The 13964-nt window shown below is 63.2% G+C and overlaps 1 protein-coding gene across 2 annotated transcripts in view; it reads right to left on the reverse strand.

Annotated features, from left to right (window-relative positions):
• INPP5A (inositol polyphosphate-5-phosphatase A) overlaps positions 1-13964 on the reverse strand; it is a 166431-nt gene that overhangs the window by 93177 nt on the left and 59290 nt on the right. For both annotated transcript variants that reach the window (XM_032882052.1, XM_032882053.1), the window contains exons 3-4: positions 8023-8123; positions 4045-4132 (exon numbers count right to left, since the gene is read on the reverse strand). In XM_032882052.1, coding sequence (XP_032737943.1) covers positions 4045-4132; positions 8023-8123 — 189 coding nt within the window. The remainder of the gene's footprint in view (positions 1-4044; positions 4133-8022; positions 8124-13964) is intronic.

Raw genomic sequence — 13964 nt, forward strand, 5'->3', positions numbered from 1 at the left:
TGCAGCCCAGCCCTACCCAGGACTCCTGGGGGGCAGTCCCCCGTACTAGGCCGTGCGGAGAACCCCAGCGCGCGGCACGCTGAGGGACGGAACGCCACGGGCCCCAGGTCAAGCGGGATCTCATGGTGAACCATCGGCATCTCGGTCACAAGCTGGGAGGGCACACGTGCACGGACCTCTGTGCCAACTCCAGGAGCAGCTCTGGCTGGCGTCTGGAGCACAGGCGACCCTTTCCCACCCGACCAACACGGCTGTCCAGTTACCTAGTGGCCATTAACGCGCATCACATGGGACTGCGGCTACGGGAGAGGACCCCCCCACCCCTGCCGGAGGATGGGGACCCTGGAAGGAAAGCCGAGCCACAGCACTGCAGGGCCGGAGCGCCCATGCCCGCTGCCGGCAGGCCGAGCCCTCCAGACTGTCCCCCGACACTGTGCAGCACCCCCCCACCTGCAGCCACAGCCACAGGGGCTCAGACCTGCGGTCCCATGTCCCCGTGCCAGGTCAGTGCAGCACAGCGAGGGGCCGCGCCCAAGCACGATCTCAGGCTCGAACCAAGCACCACAGCCGTGATTCTTGCTAATGCGTCGTCTCTGCATTTGCGACTAAAGGAGGAGCGCGCTGCCAGCTTTAACAGGTGCGCCTGGTCTCAGAGGCTTTAAATCTGGAAGCGTGTCGCTGAAGACCAGACCGGACGCGGCCTTACCATGAAGTACTTCCACGTGCCAACTGGACGGCAAGATGCCATCAGGGTGAGAGCATCGGCCGCGGGCTCTGTGCCCCCTCCTGCGGCTGCAGGCAGGCCCCCCCCAGACACGGTCTGCCAGGCCATCCGCCACACGGCTGTCCCGCAGTGGGAAACGCTCGGGTATTTAAGATTATTTCCAATTTTTGTCATCATGTAATCTTCGAGGATTCAGACACCGCTTTCTGCAAAACAGGCTGTTTTCAAGGAAACTGCTGAGTTATGGGACGGCCTCTTTCCAGGTGTTTGTTTTCCACCACAAACTGCAGAATGACGTTTTGAGATCAAACTCGGGTTGATGGGAAACCAAAACAGTGGCTCCTGGGCCCGACAGCCGCCAACCTTGTGCCCTTCCCCTTCTTACCAAGCGAGCCCTTCTGCGGAAGAGAGAGGCAGCTGTGTGAGCACAACAGTGACGCGGGACAGACGGTGGAGAGCGCCACAGCGAGCGGTTCAAGAAAATTCAGGAAACTTCCAGAGGCAAGTGTGAGTGAGACAGACGGACGGCAGCAGGCACCAGGCCTTTCCGGGAGGACCCCGCTTCTTCTCACAAGTACGCCGGCCCGTCTACTGAGCACTCGCGAACCCCCTCGGCCCCAAGTGGCCCCAGCCTGGCCTCTGGCAGGTCACTGCTTGGCCCAGGGGAGCCTCCTGACCCCATGGCCGCAGCCTCATTCCCTAAATGCTGTGGCTCTGACCTGTGGGGTGAGGCTCACCGGGCGCCCTGTCCTGCTATGGTACCATCTGATTTTGCTGGTTTTCTCTACCCTATTTTCTTTGTCACACGTTAATGCTCTTATTTTATGATTTCCTTCCTTCTGCTTGCTTTGGGTTAATTTGCTCTTACTTTCAAAACTGTCCAAGCTAAGCATTTAATGCTACAAATTCCCCTCTATGGACCCCTTTAGGTGCATCTCGCAAATCCCGACGGCTTCCGTTTGTCTTCCAGGTCACCGGACCACGGTTCAAACTGCTCCGTGATGTTCTCTGGACCCGTGTGCGGCTTATTTCCAAATATCTGGTAGTCTTCCCGACACCGTTTCTGTTTCCTTCTCGTCTATCTGCTCCGTGCTTAGGCGACAGGTGTGTGATCTTGGCCTCACGCCAGATTCCCACGCGCATGTGAGCAGCTCACGTGGACGCGATCTGAGGCCGGGATGGGATTGGCTGGAGCGCGTGGGCAGAGTCCTGGGAGAGGTGGCCCTCGGGGCACCCGAACCCCCGTGGGGCTGCCCTGCACGGTCCGGAGAAGCTCCTGGCGAGCCTGCCTGGGAGTCTTCTTCCAAGTCTCCTTGACCCTCACTTCGAAAGACGTTTCTGAGGATACGTAAGGGAAGCTGACCGCGCCCCGCCCCGTCCCGCAGCAGCGGACTGGGCCATGGTCTGTGACAGCCATTTCTCTGGCCGCTGCTCTAGTTAGTGTCCCGCCACGGCGGCAAGGTCACACGGGCGGGCAGCGGGCCTCGGCCCACCAGTCTGTGAGGGGAGGTGTCGGAGCCCGTGCCGCCGCCCACCTGGTCTCGGGGCCGTCCGCGGTCTCGTCCGCATCCGGAGTCTGACACGGGGCACGCACACCCCGCCCACGACGTCCTCTTGAGAACGGACACCCACGTCCCTACAACGGGTCCCACTGCCCGCGGCGCTGCTCGGGCTGAGGCCGACCGCGGCCCCGACACTCTCGTCTCCTCGCGTGCGTTTGCGGGGCGCGCCCTCCTGCACGTCTCACTTTTAAACACCGAGTCTCCCGCCGAAAGAAGGCGCAGACGCGAGGACGCGTCCCGCGAGGAGCAGGGGAGCAGGGACCGCCGTGCGACGTGGCAGCTTCGCAGCACAGCAGAGCGCGCCGGCAGAGGCCAGCGCCCCAGGGGGACGGGGACGCGGCACACGCGGCCTGTTCGCAGTGATGTCGTGAGGATACGCCTCGCCACTGCCGCGAACCTGTGACGGGAACAGACCTGCGCCATCTACGTGGCTTGTCCGGTTTTTTAAAAGCCTCGGCCCCTCCTCTCCAGTGTCTGCGCACTTCCTGTTTCTGCTCCTCCTGGGGTCCCTGTGACGCGCGTGCCAGCAGCCCGGACGCGCTGTCCCGGGCAGGGACATCCCGGGACGTCCTTCCACACTCTGTTCTGAAAGGCTCCCCCCCGCCAGGGCCCCACGGGCACCTGCCCTTCTTCCCGCTCCACAGCACCAGCCCCGCCATTCACCCAACCGATGCCGTTTGCCGCCTGGCCGCCGTGCTTTTTGCCGCAACACGTCCCAACGGGATGCGGAACTTGGTCCCGCCACCGGGGAGCGTGAGGGTCTAGAGTGTCTCTGTGTCAAGGACTGGCTGAGAGCCAGCGGCCAGCGGGCGGAGGCAGGAAGGCGGGGGGTGTGCGGGCAGCACGGGGCCCACGCGGGCGTGGCTGACACGTCGGGCAGGAAGGCCGCGCTGAGCGTGGCGGAGGGTGGCTGTGCGCGAGGACAGCGGCAGAGGCGTGGGGCAGCCGTGCGGTGACGACCACGTCAGCCACAGGAGACACCACCGGACTGGCACGGACGCCCCAGATTTAAAGGCTGAGAACTGACAGATGCCTTTATGACCGATGGGCGATCTCCCCGTGCTGCTCCCCACTCGGGACGTGGCTCCCAGCCCTGCCTGCCCCCGGCACAGGCACCCGCTGCTGCACACAAAGGCCGAGCGCCTGCTCTGGACCTGGCTCCTGGTGACAGGACAGACGTGAGGCGACGGACTCCGGGAACAGAACGTGGAGGAAACCAAGCTAACCGAGCAGCCCTGACGCTCCCCTAAAGACGGGGATCGTGAGGCCACAGTCCTCTGAACCAGCAACCAGCTACTCCCACACTCCTGACAGCTGCTCCTCCCAGAAGCCCCAGCGCTCCCCGTCACCAGGTTCCTCCCGCAGCCGCGGCACCCCAGCAGGGCGCCCTTTCCAGGTGTCCACTGTGCCCCGGACCAAGGACTTGAGCAGAGAAGGGGCAGGTCTCTGTCCCGCTCCCCTGCTGGGGAGGGCGGCTTGGGCAAAGGTACTGGCCTGCGCCCTGTGAGAAACTGTTCAGAGCAGAGCTGGGAACAGGAGGGACCCTCGTCTCTGTGAAGAGCCCGGACCCACCCTCCTCAGCCCACAGGCTACGCCCTGGTCCCCCTGTTGGTGCCCCCGCCTGTGGACCCCATCCAGCCGCTGACATACCAACCCGGGCACGGCTGCCTGTGCGGCTACATTGGCAGGGTGGCAGTCCCGCGAGCACACGGTCAGCCCGGCACCGACCCCGACCCCGGGACATGGACACACACTCACCGTGAAGTGCTCCTGGGACCTGAAGTTCTCATCCAGGTACACGCGGGCACGGCTGTACTCCTTCATGGCATCACTGGACAGCAGCTCTCTGGGAGGGAAGAGGGAGTCCTTTAGTGCACAAGCCACACGGGACGCGGCTTCCGAGGCCCAGGCTGCTGGCAGGGACGCCATGTTGCATGTCACCCTGTCAAGGCCCCCGACCACCAGTGGGGAGGGGCACAGAGACTGAGGCCCACCACATGCCCCGGGCAAGTGAGGGCTGCCCGTCATCGGCTGGGATCCCATGATGCCCTGGGGATGCGCGGGACCCAGCAGCGTCTCAGGGACAGGGACGCAGAGGCGCGGGGACCTTAGGGGCTGGGCCTGGGCCACATACCGCCACAGTGCGACCCCAGGGTCTGTGGGGCCTCCCAGTTGTTTGTGCCGGGCCGGCACAGGCAGGAAACCACACTCCCAAATGCCCCTGGGCCTAGGCAGCTGCAGCGCACCCGCCCCTCTCTGGGGAAGGGCTGCGCATCACAGACTCCTGGTGCTCCACGACACGGACGAGGGGGGTCTCTGAACACCGGGGACAGGGGCTCCACAGAAGAACACCCGTTCTTCCCACTGTCTCCTTCCGCGACCAGAACGAGCTTGCGTGGGCACCCGTCTATCAGCTCGGCAAACACGGCTGGGAGGGGAGCCACTGCGCCCGGAGCCCCGGGAGCGTACCAGAGCCGCGACAGGAAGGGGGCTCCCCCGCCGGCCCCACCGCTGAGGGGTCCCGCAGCTCTCCCGCCGGCTCTGCAGCAGCAGGGGAGGGGGCGCGGCACCCGGAGCCGCCAGCACGTGGGGCCCACGGAAGCGGGGCTCCGGCTGTAGGACGCAAACCAGAGGGCACGCGGGAAAGAAGGGAAGAGGATTCAAGCAACCCTCACCGCCCGCGGGAAACCACCTTGGCCGCGTCCGAAGCAGGACGCCAGGCTCAGACGACGGTTGTTACGTCTGGCGCCACGTCAAAAACTGAGTCGGCCCGCAGAGTGGCAAAATACGACCCACAATCTATGAAAGACGGGTCAACGGCGACGGGCAGAGAAGGGCAAAAATTAGCGAAAACTGCCCGGAAGCAGGCGTCGTGAATGTGGTCAAAGACGTCAAGAAACGCAGACGCGGGAGGAAAGGCAGAACTAAAGCCGCAAGTTAGATGTCTCCGGCCGGGAGGCCGTAAACGCAGCTGAAAACCTGAGGACACAAACGAGATTGGGGACGACAGGCCACAGCGAGAGAAATGACCCGAAGAGAGGAAAAGGAGCCGTAAGCGCCGAGGGGACATGGCGGGCGCCACACGGGACGCCCTGGAGGCCGGGGTCGGGGCACGAGAGAAGCAGGGGGAGGAAAAGGGTTAAGGAAATAGTGGACAAACTTTGTCCAAATTTGATTAGAATCAGGACCCCACGCAAGACAGACAAAATCCAACTGGGAAATCCAACTGCCGCAGAATAATCAAGTCGCCGCGAACCAGCCAGGAAGACGGCGTCCCGCGGGCAGGGAGGAGACACGTCAGACCCAGAAATGAGGACGAGCCCCGGCCTAGTCCCCGTCAGAAACCACACAACAGGGGACAGCGCGATGATGTCCTCCAAGGACGAGCACAGAGACGCCGGCAGGCCAGGGTTCTATTCGCAACAAAAACATCTTTCAAACCTGAGGACAAAGACGCTCTTCAGACACACAAACGCTGAGAGAACTCGTCACCAGGGACTTGTGTGGACGTGAGCGTCGCGGAACGCTCAGGCTGACGGAACACGGTCCCAGACGGAAGCGGAGTCTGCGAGGGAACCGCGAGCACTGGGAGCGGCAGGGAAAGTTCAAAGTAAGTGGCGTCTTCTCTCACTTGGTCGTCTAAAAGGAACAGTTAAAGCGCGTCCCACACGGCGCAGGCAGGAGCAGAAAGAACCAACAGCAGCAGGAAACCGCACACCTGCACCTGCAGGGCTGGGACACGCACACAGGGTGAGGACACAGGGTGGGGACAAAGAGGGCTCGGGACAGAGACAGGGGGCGGAGACAAAGGGATGCTGGGTGGGGACGCTGGAACCAGGACTTGAGGAGGGGACACATGACACAGGACAGGGACATGGGGTGAGGACACGGGGCAGGGACACGGACACAGGGTGCAGATGCAGGGTGGGGACGCGGGGACTACCACGTGGGGCAGGGACGTGGGACGAGCATGTGGGGACCTGGACGTGGGGACAGGGATGCACGGTGAGGAAGTGGGACGGGAATGAGGGGCGCGGGGTGGGGACGGGGACGCACGCAGGGCAGCCTCCCTCCACAAGCCTGCAGGGCCCCCTCCGGGACAAGCCTGGCTCTTCCCCCGTGGTCCTTCTCACGGCTCCCTGGGGCCCTTTGTGCTCTCAGGCGCTGGACTTCGTCAGCTGTGAGGCAGGTGTCCCCCCACTGGGTGTCTTCTGATCACTTTCACATCATTGTTCATCGTTTAACATTCGAATTTCTCAACCTTCTTTTGTAGGCGATGCTTTTGCACCTCCTTGAGAAGCCTCCCCCTGCCCCAGAGCCACGACACGTGGTCCTGCCTTTAGTCTCGGTGCTGAGTGACCCCATGTTTGGCACCTACTCCGTGACACGACTGAGACTCGTCCTCGTGTGCAGGACGGGGGTGGGGGGCCTCGGTGTCACCTTCTCACGCAGTGACACCAGCGATGCAGCTCACGGCTCTGCACGTGGCCCGGCGACACCGGGGGAGTCCCCCTGCAGCCTGTCCCCATGACCTCACTGCGCCCCAAGGTCCTGCAGCCCAAGCCGGGGGACGCCCATCTCATGCTACGTCAGGGGAACTCAGGTTACTCTCGGTGTTGAGCTACACCCCCTGCTCTCCCACAGTAATCTTAGTATTGAAGTCAAATAAATTTTTTTGATTAAAATTGCCTTAAAATTACATTATTTTGGGAAAATTTGGCCATTCTTTTAAAAAGATGTGCTCTTTAGCAAATTACCCCCCAGTCTAACAACTAAAAACATGGATGGCTTGTGTCCATCCACGATGTCAGGGACCTGGCAGGACTGAGCATGGTGACGGCTGCTGAAACACCCCCAGGGCCATGTGGCAGGTGCCAGGCTCTGAGCACGTCCCCAGGGCCGCTGTGAGCACAGTGGCCTTCAGGGACCAGCCTGGAAGTCAGGAAGCATCACCTCACACTGCTGGCAGGAGCGGTCTCAGTGCCCAGAGTCCACGGCTGGGCGTGGACAAGGCCACATCTAGGATACACGGAGGGTAGGCGCGGTGCTGCCCAAGGGCAGAGAGGGCGTCCTGGGCACTCGGGCCGTAGCAGAGCAGAAGGCAGGCAGGTGCCGCAGCCGCTCCTGCTACCCACAGCCACACAGGGACCCCACTTCTCAGTATGGGGCCTCACAGGCTTGCTTCTACCCCCCATAGGTCCACCTCCCAGGCCCGTGTGGACATCTTGGTGCCACTCCCAGCAGCCCCGGGAAGGCCTGTCCTCCACGGGGCTGCAGGGCGCGCGTGTGCTGGTCAGCACATAACCGTGGCTACTTATTCCCAGTGACAAAGATTTCACTCCCCACAGATGTCCATCCCCCTCCCACTGTGACAAACACAGCTGAGAGCTGCAGAGCGTCCATGTGTCCGTCCACCAAGGGCAGGCCGGCAGCCACCAACCACAAAGATGGGAGGGACGCTCTACCTGGAGCCCGGGGATGAAGTCTCAAGGCCCAGGGGATCGCTGTCACCTCACAGGCACACACCCCAGGGGCGCGCGGTCACCCTCTGCACCCCCTCCCCACCGGGGGTCTGCTGTTACCTCCTGTCCCCCAGCCACCCAGCACGGGCACACTCTTAACTCTGTCCCCACCCCAGCAAGGCACACTGTTACCTTCTGTCCCCCCAGGGGCACACATTACCCCCCAGGGGCGCCGTGTTCCGGGAACGGCATGGCACACCCCGCTGGGACTTACTTGACGAACTTGTCCACGTGGGACATGGAGGCCTCGTAGTTCTTCCCTCCAAACTCCTGGCAGTGCAGCGCCATGAAGTGCGGCTTGTGCGTGTGCACGACCTGGGGAGGGAAGCAGGACAGGCCGTCAGGGCGGGCCGCACGGACACCCCGTGTGGGAGGCGGCTGCCAGGACAAAAAGCCCCACATGCCCAGTGAGTAACGGGACCATTCGGAGGAATCAAACCACCTCCACGCGGCTGATCGCTTGGTTTTGAGCATCCTCTGCTCCCCCAATCCCCAGGACTCAGAATTTCTCCAAAATGTCTTCAATATTTCAGAGGTGTCTCCCCCCAGTTAAGAAAACTCCTGTGTCTCAGCACGGAGCACCTGTTTCGCCCCCAAGGAACAAGCCGCCCCGCGTCATCTCACCGCCGACACCCGGGAACGTCCTCCACGGAGGCCGCGAGCCCAGTGGGCACCCACATGTGAGGGTGCGTGCACACGCGTGTGAGCACGTGTAAGCCAGCGTGTGGGCACGCGCACACTTCTCACTGGCCTGGGAGTCAGCAGAGCCCACGGCGCGCTCAGCAGGGGCTGCCACTGCCCAGCCCACAACTGGCTCAGGACCACCCAATGCCACGCCGTGCCCGTGTCCCCGCAGGCCGTGTGGCCCCCGCTACAGCCAGAGGATCCGGGCCCTGGTGGCGGCTCTTCCGTGGGCACGGCGTGCTCCGTCCCCAGGGCCGCTGCGAGCCGCAGGGCCTCCCTGCACTCTTGTTCTGGGAGATGCGAGTGAAGCTCGCAGTGACGTGGCCGGGCAGTGAGGTCCCATCCGGGAGCCCCCCAGCCGCCCCACGCCCCACGCCCCACGTGGCCCAGCACCACAGTCCTCCAACCACCTGCGTCTTTGCTCCCCAGCAGCAAAACACGCTGGGCGTCCCGGGGTGACCCACGGGTCACTGAACCTATGCTGACCAGCACCTGCTCACAGAAGGGACAAGGCCCTTGCCAGTCGCACCCCACGGACATAGAGGACGGCACATCACCCCTGGGCCGATGAGGCAGCCGGGCCACTACAGCCCGGGATTGAGGCAAGGACAGGGGCTGCCTGGGGACCACGGGGACCAGAGGGCCAAGGGCAGGGAGCAGACATGCAGGGGCCTGTCCCCATGTTCCCAGCTGCTCGTCACACAAACTGCACCCACCCATGGCCACCACACACCCTCTCCCAAGCACCTCTTGACTCAAGAAGGGTTTGCCAAAAAGCTGCAAAATGACCTTCCCCCTTCCCCGAATGCACCATCGCAGAGGCAGGTTTCCTGCACAAGCGCTCTGATGTCACCGGCAACTCAGCCTCGGACACCGCTTCCTGCTGGGACCCAGCGGCCGGCGAGCCATCCACAGCCTCAGGGACGTGGGCTGCTCTGTGCAGTCCTGACAGAAAGCAGGTGCTTCTAGGACCCAGCCAGGCGGAGCCACGGAGCAGCTGGACGGCTGGCCACAGGGGCCGAGGACGCGAGAGCCAGGCCTGCGTGCCGTGCGTCAGGGGTGAATGGCCCACAGCGCGGCCAGGAGGCAGCAGTGGCAGCCGCCGCAAACTCACAAGGGTGCGGGGCACTCGCGGAATTAGCCGGGTTGGGGACGTAGGCCTTCCAGGCTTTGTCACAGCACCTCCCGGCGGGTCCCGACGCACCTCAGCCGGCGGCCACGCGGACCACCGCGCCCTCCATTTCTGTCTCCTACCTCTCTGCTTCATTCCAGGTCTGAAACCCCGACCAGACGCCGGGTGACCTGCCCTGGGACGGCTCACCTGGCCCGCACTGTCCCACAGGGTCACTCGGACAGGCCACGCTGTGGTCCGCTGTGCTCCGCCGGGCCTCCAGGCACGGAACCAGCCCCACACACAACACTGCACCCCGAGCTGGACTTCAGGGCAGTAAAGACCTATGTTCTATAAGTTTTAGGTGGAAAACACAATGATTTTCAAGTTAAATTTATCATATTTGAATCTAAATTTTAACTGATCACACAGCCAAAAAAGTGACTCCGTGATTTTATCTCGGGGACCTTAGTCGACTGTGACAGCTCTGAGCAGTGACCCAACGACACTTCGGACGACGAGCTCGACTCGGTCTGACAACGCAACCCTGCACTGCGTCTCCACAGCGGGCCCCGCTCCGGGCACCGACCGCAAACTGGTCCCCACTGGGCCTCATCGCTGGGCGTGATCGGCCCCTGCGCGTGCAGAGACGCGTGTCCGAGCCGTAAACACACTCTGTTCAGCCGCCAACACGAGGTCCCGTCCATTTAAACCCGGGCCTGGACTCCCTCGGAGCTGCCCCGTGCTCCAGACATGCACCCTGAGAGGACGCCCGCGGGAGGCGGCAGGCGGCCGGCGGCAGGCGTGGGGCAGGCAGGGAGGCCCAGACACACGGCGGGGCGCAGCGGGGCCGCAGGGAGCACGCTCACAGAGGCGTGAGGGCCCCACAGGAACTGGGCACCCCAGGGAGCCACCCCAGAGGCCCAGCTCGGCTCGGGTTCCAGGGCTTCCAGATGTGGCCCACGGCCTCCGCCCTGTATTACCAGACGGCTCTGTACCCTGCACCCCAACCCGCTGCCCCAGGCCTCCAGGGGCAGCCCCTCCTGCACACGTGCCCTGTGATGCCCCCAGGAGGCCACCCATCCCCTGCTGGACTCCCAGGATGCTTCTCTGACCTCCTGCCCCGCTGGGCTCACTGGCCGCCCTCCACACCCACGTCTCCCAGGACGATAAGCCCCGCACCCCACATCCCACCCACCCCAGGCTGGAGGAGCCCCACATCACTCACCAAGCCCTGGACATGCCTGGCCGCACGTCGGGATGGACCAGGCCCCTGGGGGCTGCCTCTAGCGCTGGCGATGACCGAGGGTACACAGTGGCCCCTACAGTCATAAGAAGGTACGTGGAAATAGGACGTACCCAGACGAAGGGTCGTGTGTCATTTGAAAGCAGTTATTAAAATGATGAGACGATGAAAAATTCTAGAAGAGAAGTAATGAACGACCTTGTAAAGAGGTCGGCTGTGAGAGGCGTCTCTCGACACCAGCGGCCACGCCCCGGCCCCAGCAGCCCGGCTCCCTGTACACAGACCCGAAAGAGACCTGTTGCCTCACGCAGGGAGCTCATCATGAGACACCGCGCCCTGCCCTCTGGGCGCCGCAGGCGTGGTGGCCGGGAGGAGCCTGACTGGCCACCCAGCCGTGCGCGGGTCCCCTCCCTGCAGTGAGCAGCTGCGGCCTCAGCCAACAGCAGACCCAGACCAGGAGAGGCGACTGGCGCTCGAGAGGGACTCAGACAAGCACGTCCGTGCCTGTGGCTCACGATAACACGAGTCCGTGTCGGGCTCAGGATAACACGAAAACATCTGCGTGGCGGCCGTCCCAGGCTCGGGATACTCCTCTGAAAGGGAGATTTTTTTCATTCAAAATCAGCAAAAATAACATTTAATCGTGCGCTGCAGGTGGGGGCAGTCTGTCCTCCCTTGGCAGTGACCAGCGGCCACCGGAGGGAAAACACCCCTGTTCTTCCCGCAGATAGGCTCCCACAGGACCCCTGAAGGCGGCCACTCCGGGCGAAGGGCGCACCCCGTGGGAGGGGCTGCTTCCGAAGCAGGGAGGTGTGCAAAGTATGCAGACCCCCAGGTACTTTCCAGAGGCCACACGGCCCCCTTCTCGCCGCCACAGCCGGCTCTGACTCGAGGACAGCCAGGAACTTCCTTCAGTCCTCGGTGTATGAAGACATGGACGGGAGAATCCACACGGCTTTCTCGTGTTGGGAGGGTCTCCAGAGAGACAGAGGAGGACAAGTCTGTCCTCCCGGGAGTGTCTCTGCGGACAGATGAGGGAGACACGATGGGACCAGAACAGAGGCTGCACCGCGAGGGCGTCCCTCCGAGTGGGATGCCAGAGATGGGCACCGCGTGGTCTCAGCCGTGTGTGCCGCCTGCGATCACCAAACTCCTGAAACACGGAACAGAAGGAGGCCGCCAGGGGCTGGGGCGGGGACACCTCAGGGGCAAAGGACACACAGTCCTGGGACCCAGCAGCCGGCAGCCCGCAGCGTGCCGCACGCCTGTGGACCCTGGGGCCGGGCCGAGGCAGGCCTGAGATGCGGCCGGGGAGCCCCAGGTCTGCAAGTACTGGAAAAGCAGCGGCCGGTCAGAGCCCACAGCCAGGAAGGGACAGAGCTTGTGGAGAAGAAAGGGGACAGAAAAGAGGGGAGGCAGCCTTGGGGAGCTGCTGACGAAGGAGAAAGGGAAGGAAAGGGAAACAGGCGTGCAGACAGAAGAGAGCCAGGAGAGCGCTGTGATCACCATCGCAGATCACCGGGTCACCGGGGGCAGAGATCACTGGGTCACTGGGGGCAGAGATCACCAGGGACCAGATCTCCAGATCACCATGGGCAGAGATCACCAGGGACAGACTGGGGCAGCCTGGGCCGCACTTTGCTGGGAGGACAGAAGGGGGTGCTGTCGGGCTGGGATTCTGCACAAGCCTCCTCCAACTGGCTCCCAGGAGCACACGCCGCAGAACTGCACAAGGTCCAGCCCAGCCCCAGCATAGGACCACCGGGCACAGCGGGCTGGCCCACGCTGCAGCAGAGTTAAATGTACTCCAACCACCATCGAGAGCAGGAGTCAGAAGCACAAAACTCCACCAGAAATGGACCAAAAACAAAAAGAGAAAGAAATTACGTTAACCTCAAGGAAGAAATGGAAGAAGACAAAATCCTCATCACAAAGAGGAACCCACGACAAAGCACCCAAGGAAGGGCTGAGTGACAGGAGAAGCTGCGATGAAGGGGAGAGGAGAGAGGGGCCGGGCAGAGGACCGGGGAGAGGGGCAGGGGAGTGTGGAGAGGATATGGGCAGGGGAGGGGAGAGAGGAGACAGGCAGGGCACTGGCAGGGGGAATGGGCAGGGGAGCAGGGGAGAGGCTGGGGGGGGTGGTGAGCAGGGGATGGGGGAGGGGGTCTGGCAGGGGGATGGGAGAGGGCTGCCGGGCAGGACGGCCACCAGTCCCTGCGGGACGCAGCGTCAGATCAGGACTAATGTTTAAAATGGTCGTGCAGGGAAACGTCCCCAGAGTAGAAAGGGCTGAACTTGTGCCTGGGAGGGCGCCCTGAGCCCGAGAAAGCTCACCCACACGGCTGGGCCGCAACACAGGCCGGCAGGTCCAGGAGACCCCACAGGTGCAGACCCAAGTCTCCAGGGACAAAGATCCGCGAGGAAAACCAAGAGGTCACGGTACACTGGTCACAACCAACACGCGAACCAGGCAGCACGGGCACAACTTCTCTGAAGACGTTGGCAAGATCAGGCGTGAGCCAAGCGCTCACACACCCGGTGAGCGTCCTTCACACGTCGGAGGCACGAAAAACAGGTTTCAACGGACAGGAATCGAGGGAGTTCGACCGGACCGTGTGTGCCAAGGTCTTCCGGGGAGAGCTGTGTCAGCGCTCTCGGCTCTGCAGGCCACACCGTCTACACAGCAATGGCTCCAGCATGCCAGTGTGGAGAAGAGCACACGCACGTACACACATGTGCATGTGCACGCGTACACAGGTCCCCCCACAGATGAGCACACGCGTGCGCACTCCCACACGTGCACAGACACGCACGCACGTGCACAGAGACACAGCGTGACACCGCCAAGCGCCCTGACGGAACCGTGTGACACCAGAGTCCGGGCAGGCTGCAGAGCACACGCGGCCCCGTGCATGGTCCGAGAGCGGCCAGTGCTGGGCCCCCCACGGCCCCCTAGACAGAAACCCACAGAGCTGAGTGAAGGAAACCTAGAAAATGCCGACCGACGGACCACGAGGGGCCGAGAGCAAACCAGTGGGCGCCCAGCACAGGGGCCACAGCGCAGCCATGTGGACACGTGAGCCTCCCTGGGCGGTCAGAACCCGCCACACCGCCC

The sequence above is a fragment of the Lontra canadensis genome, unplaced genomic scaffold, assembly GCF_010015895.1.
Source record: "Lontra canadensis isolate GAN:19392208 unplaced genomic scaffold, GSC_riverotter_1.0 scaffold79, whole genome shotgun sequence".
NCBI classification, from domain to species: domain Eukaryota; kingdom Metazoa; phylum Chordata; class Mammalia; order Carnivora; family Mustelidae; genus Lontra; species Lontra canadensis.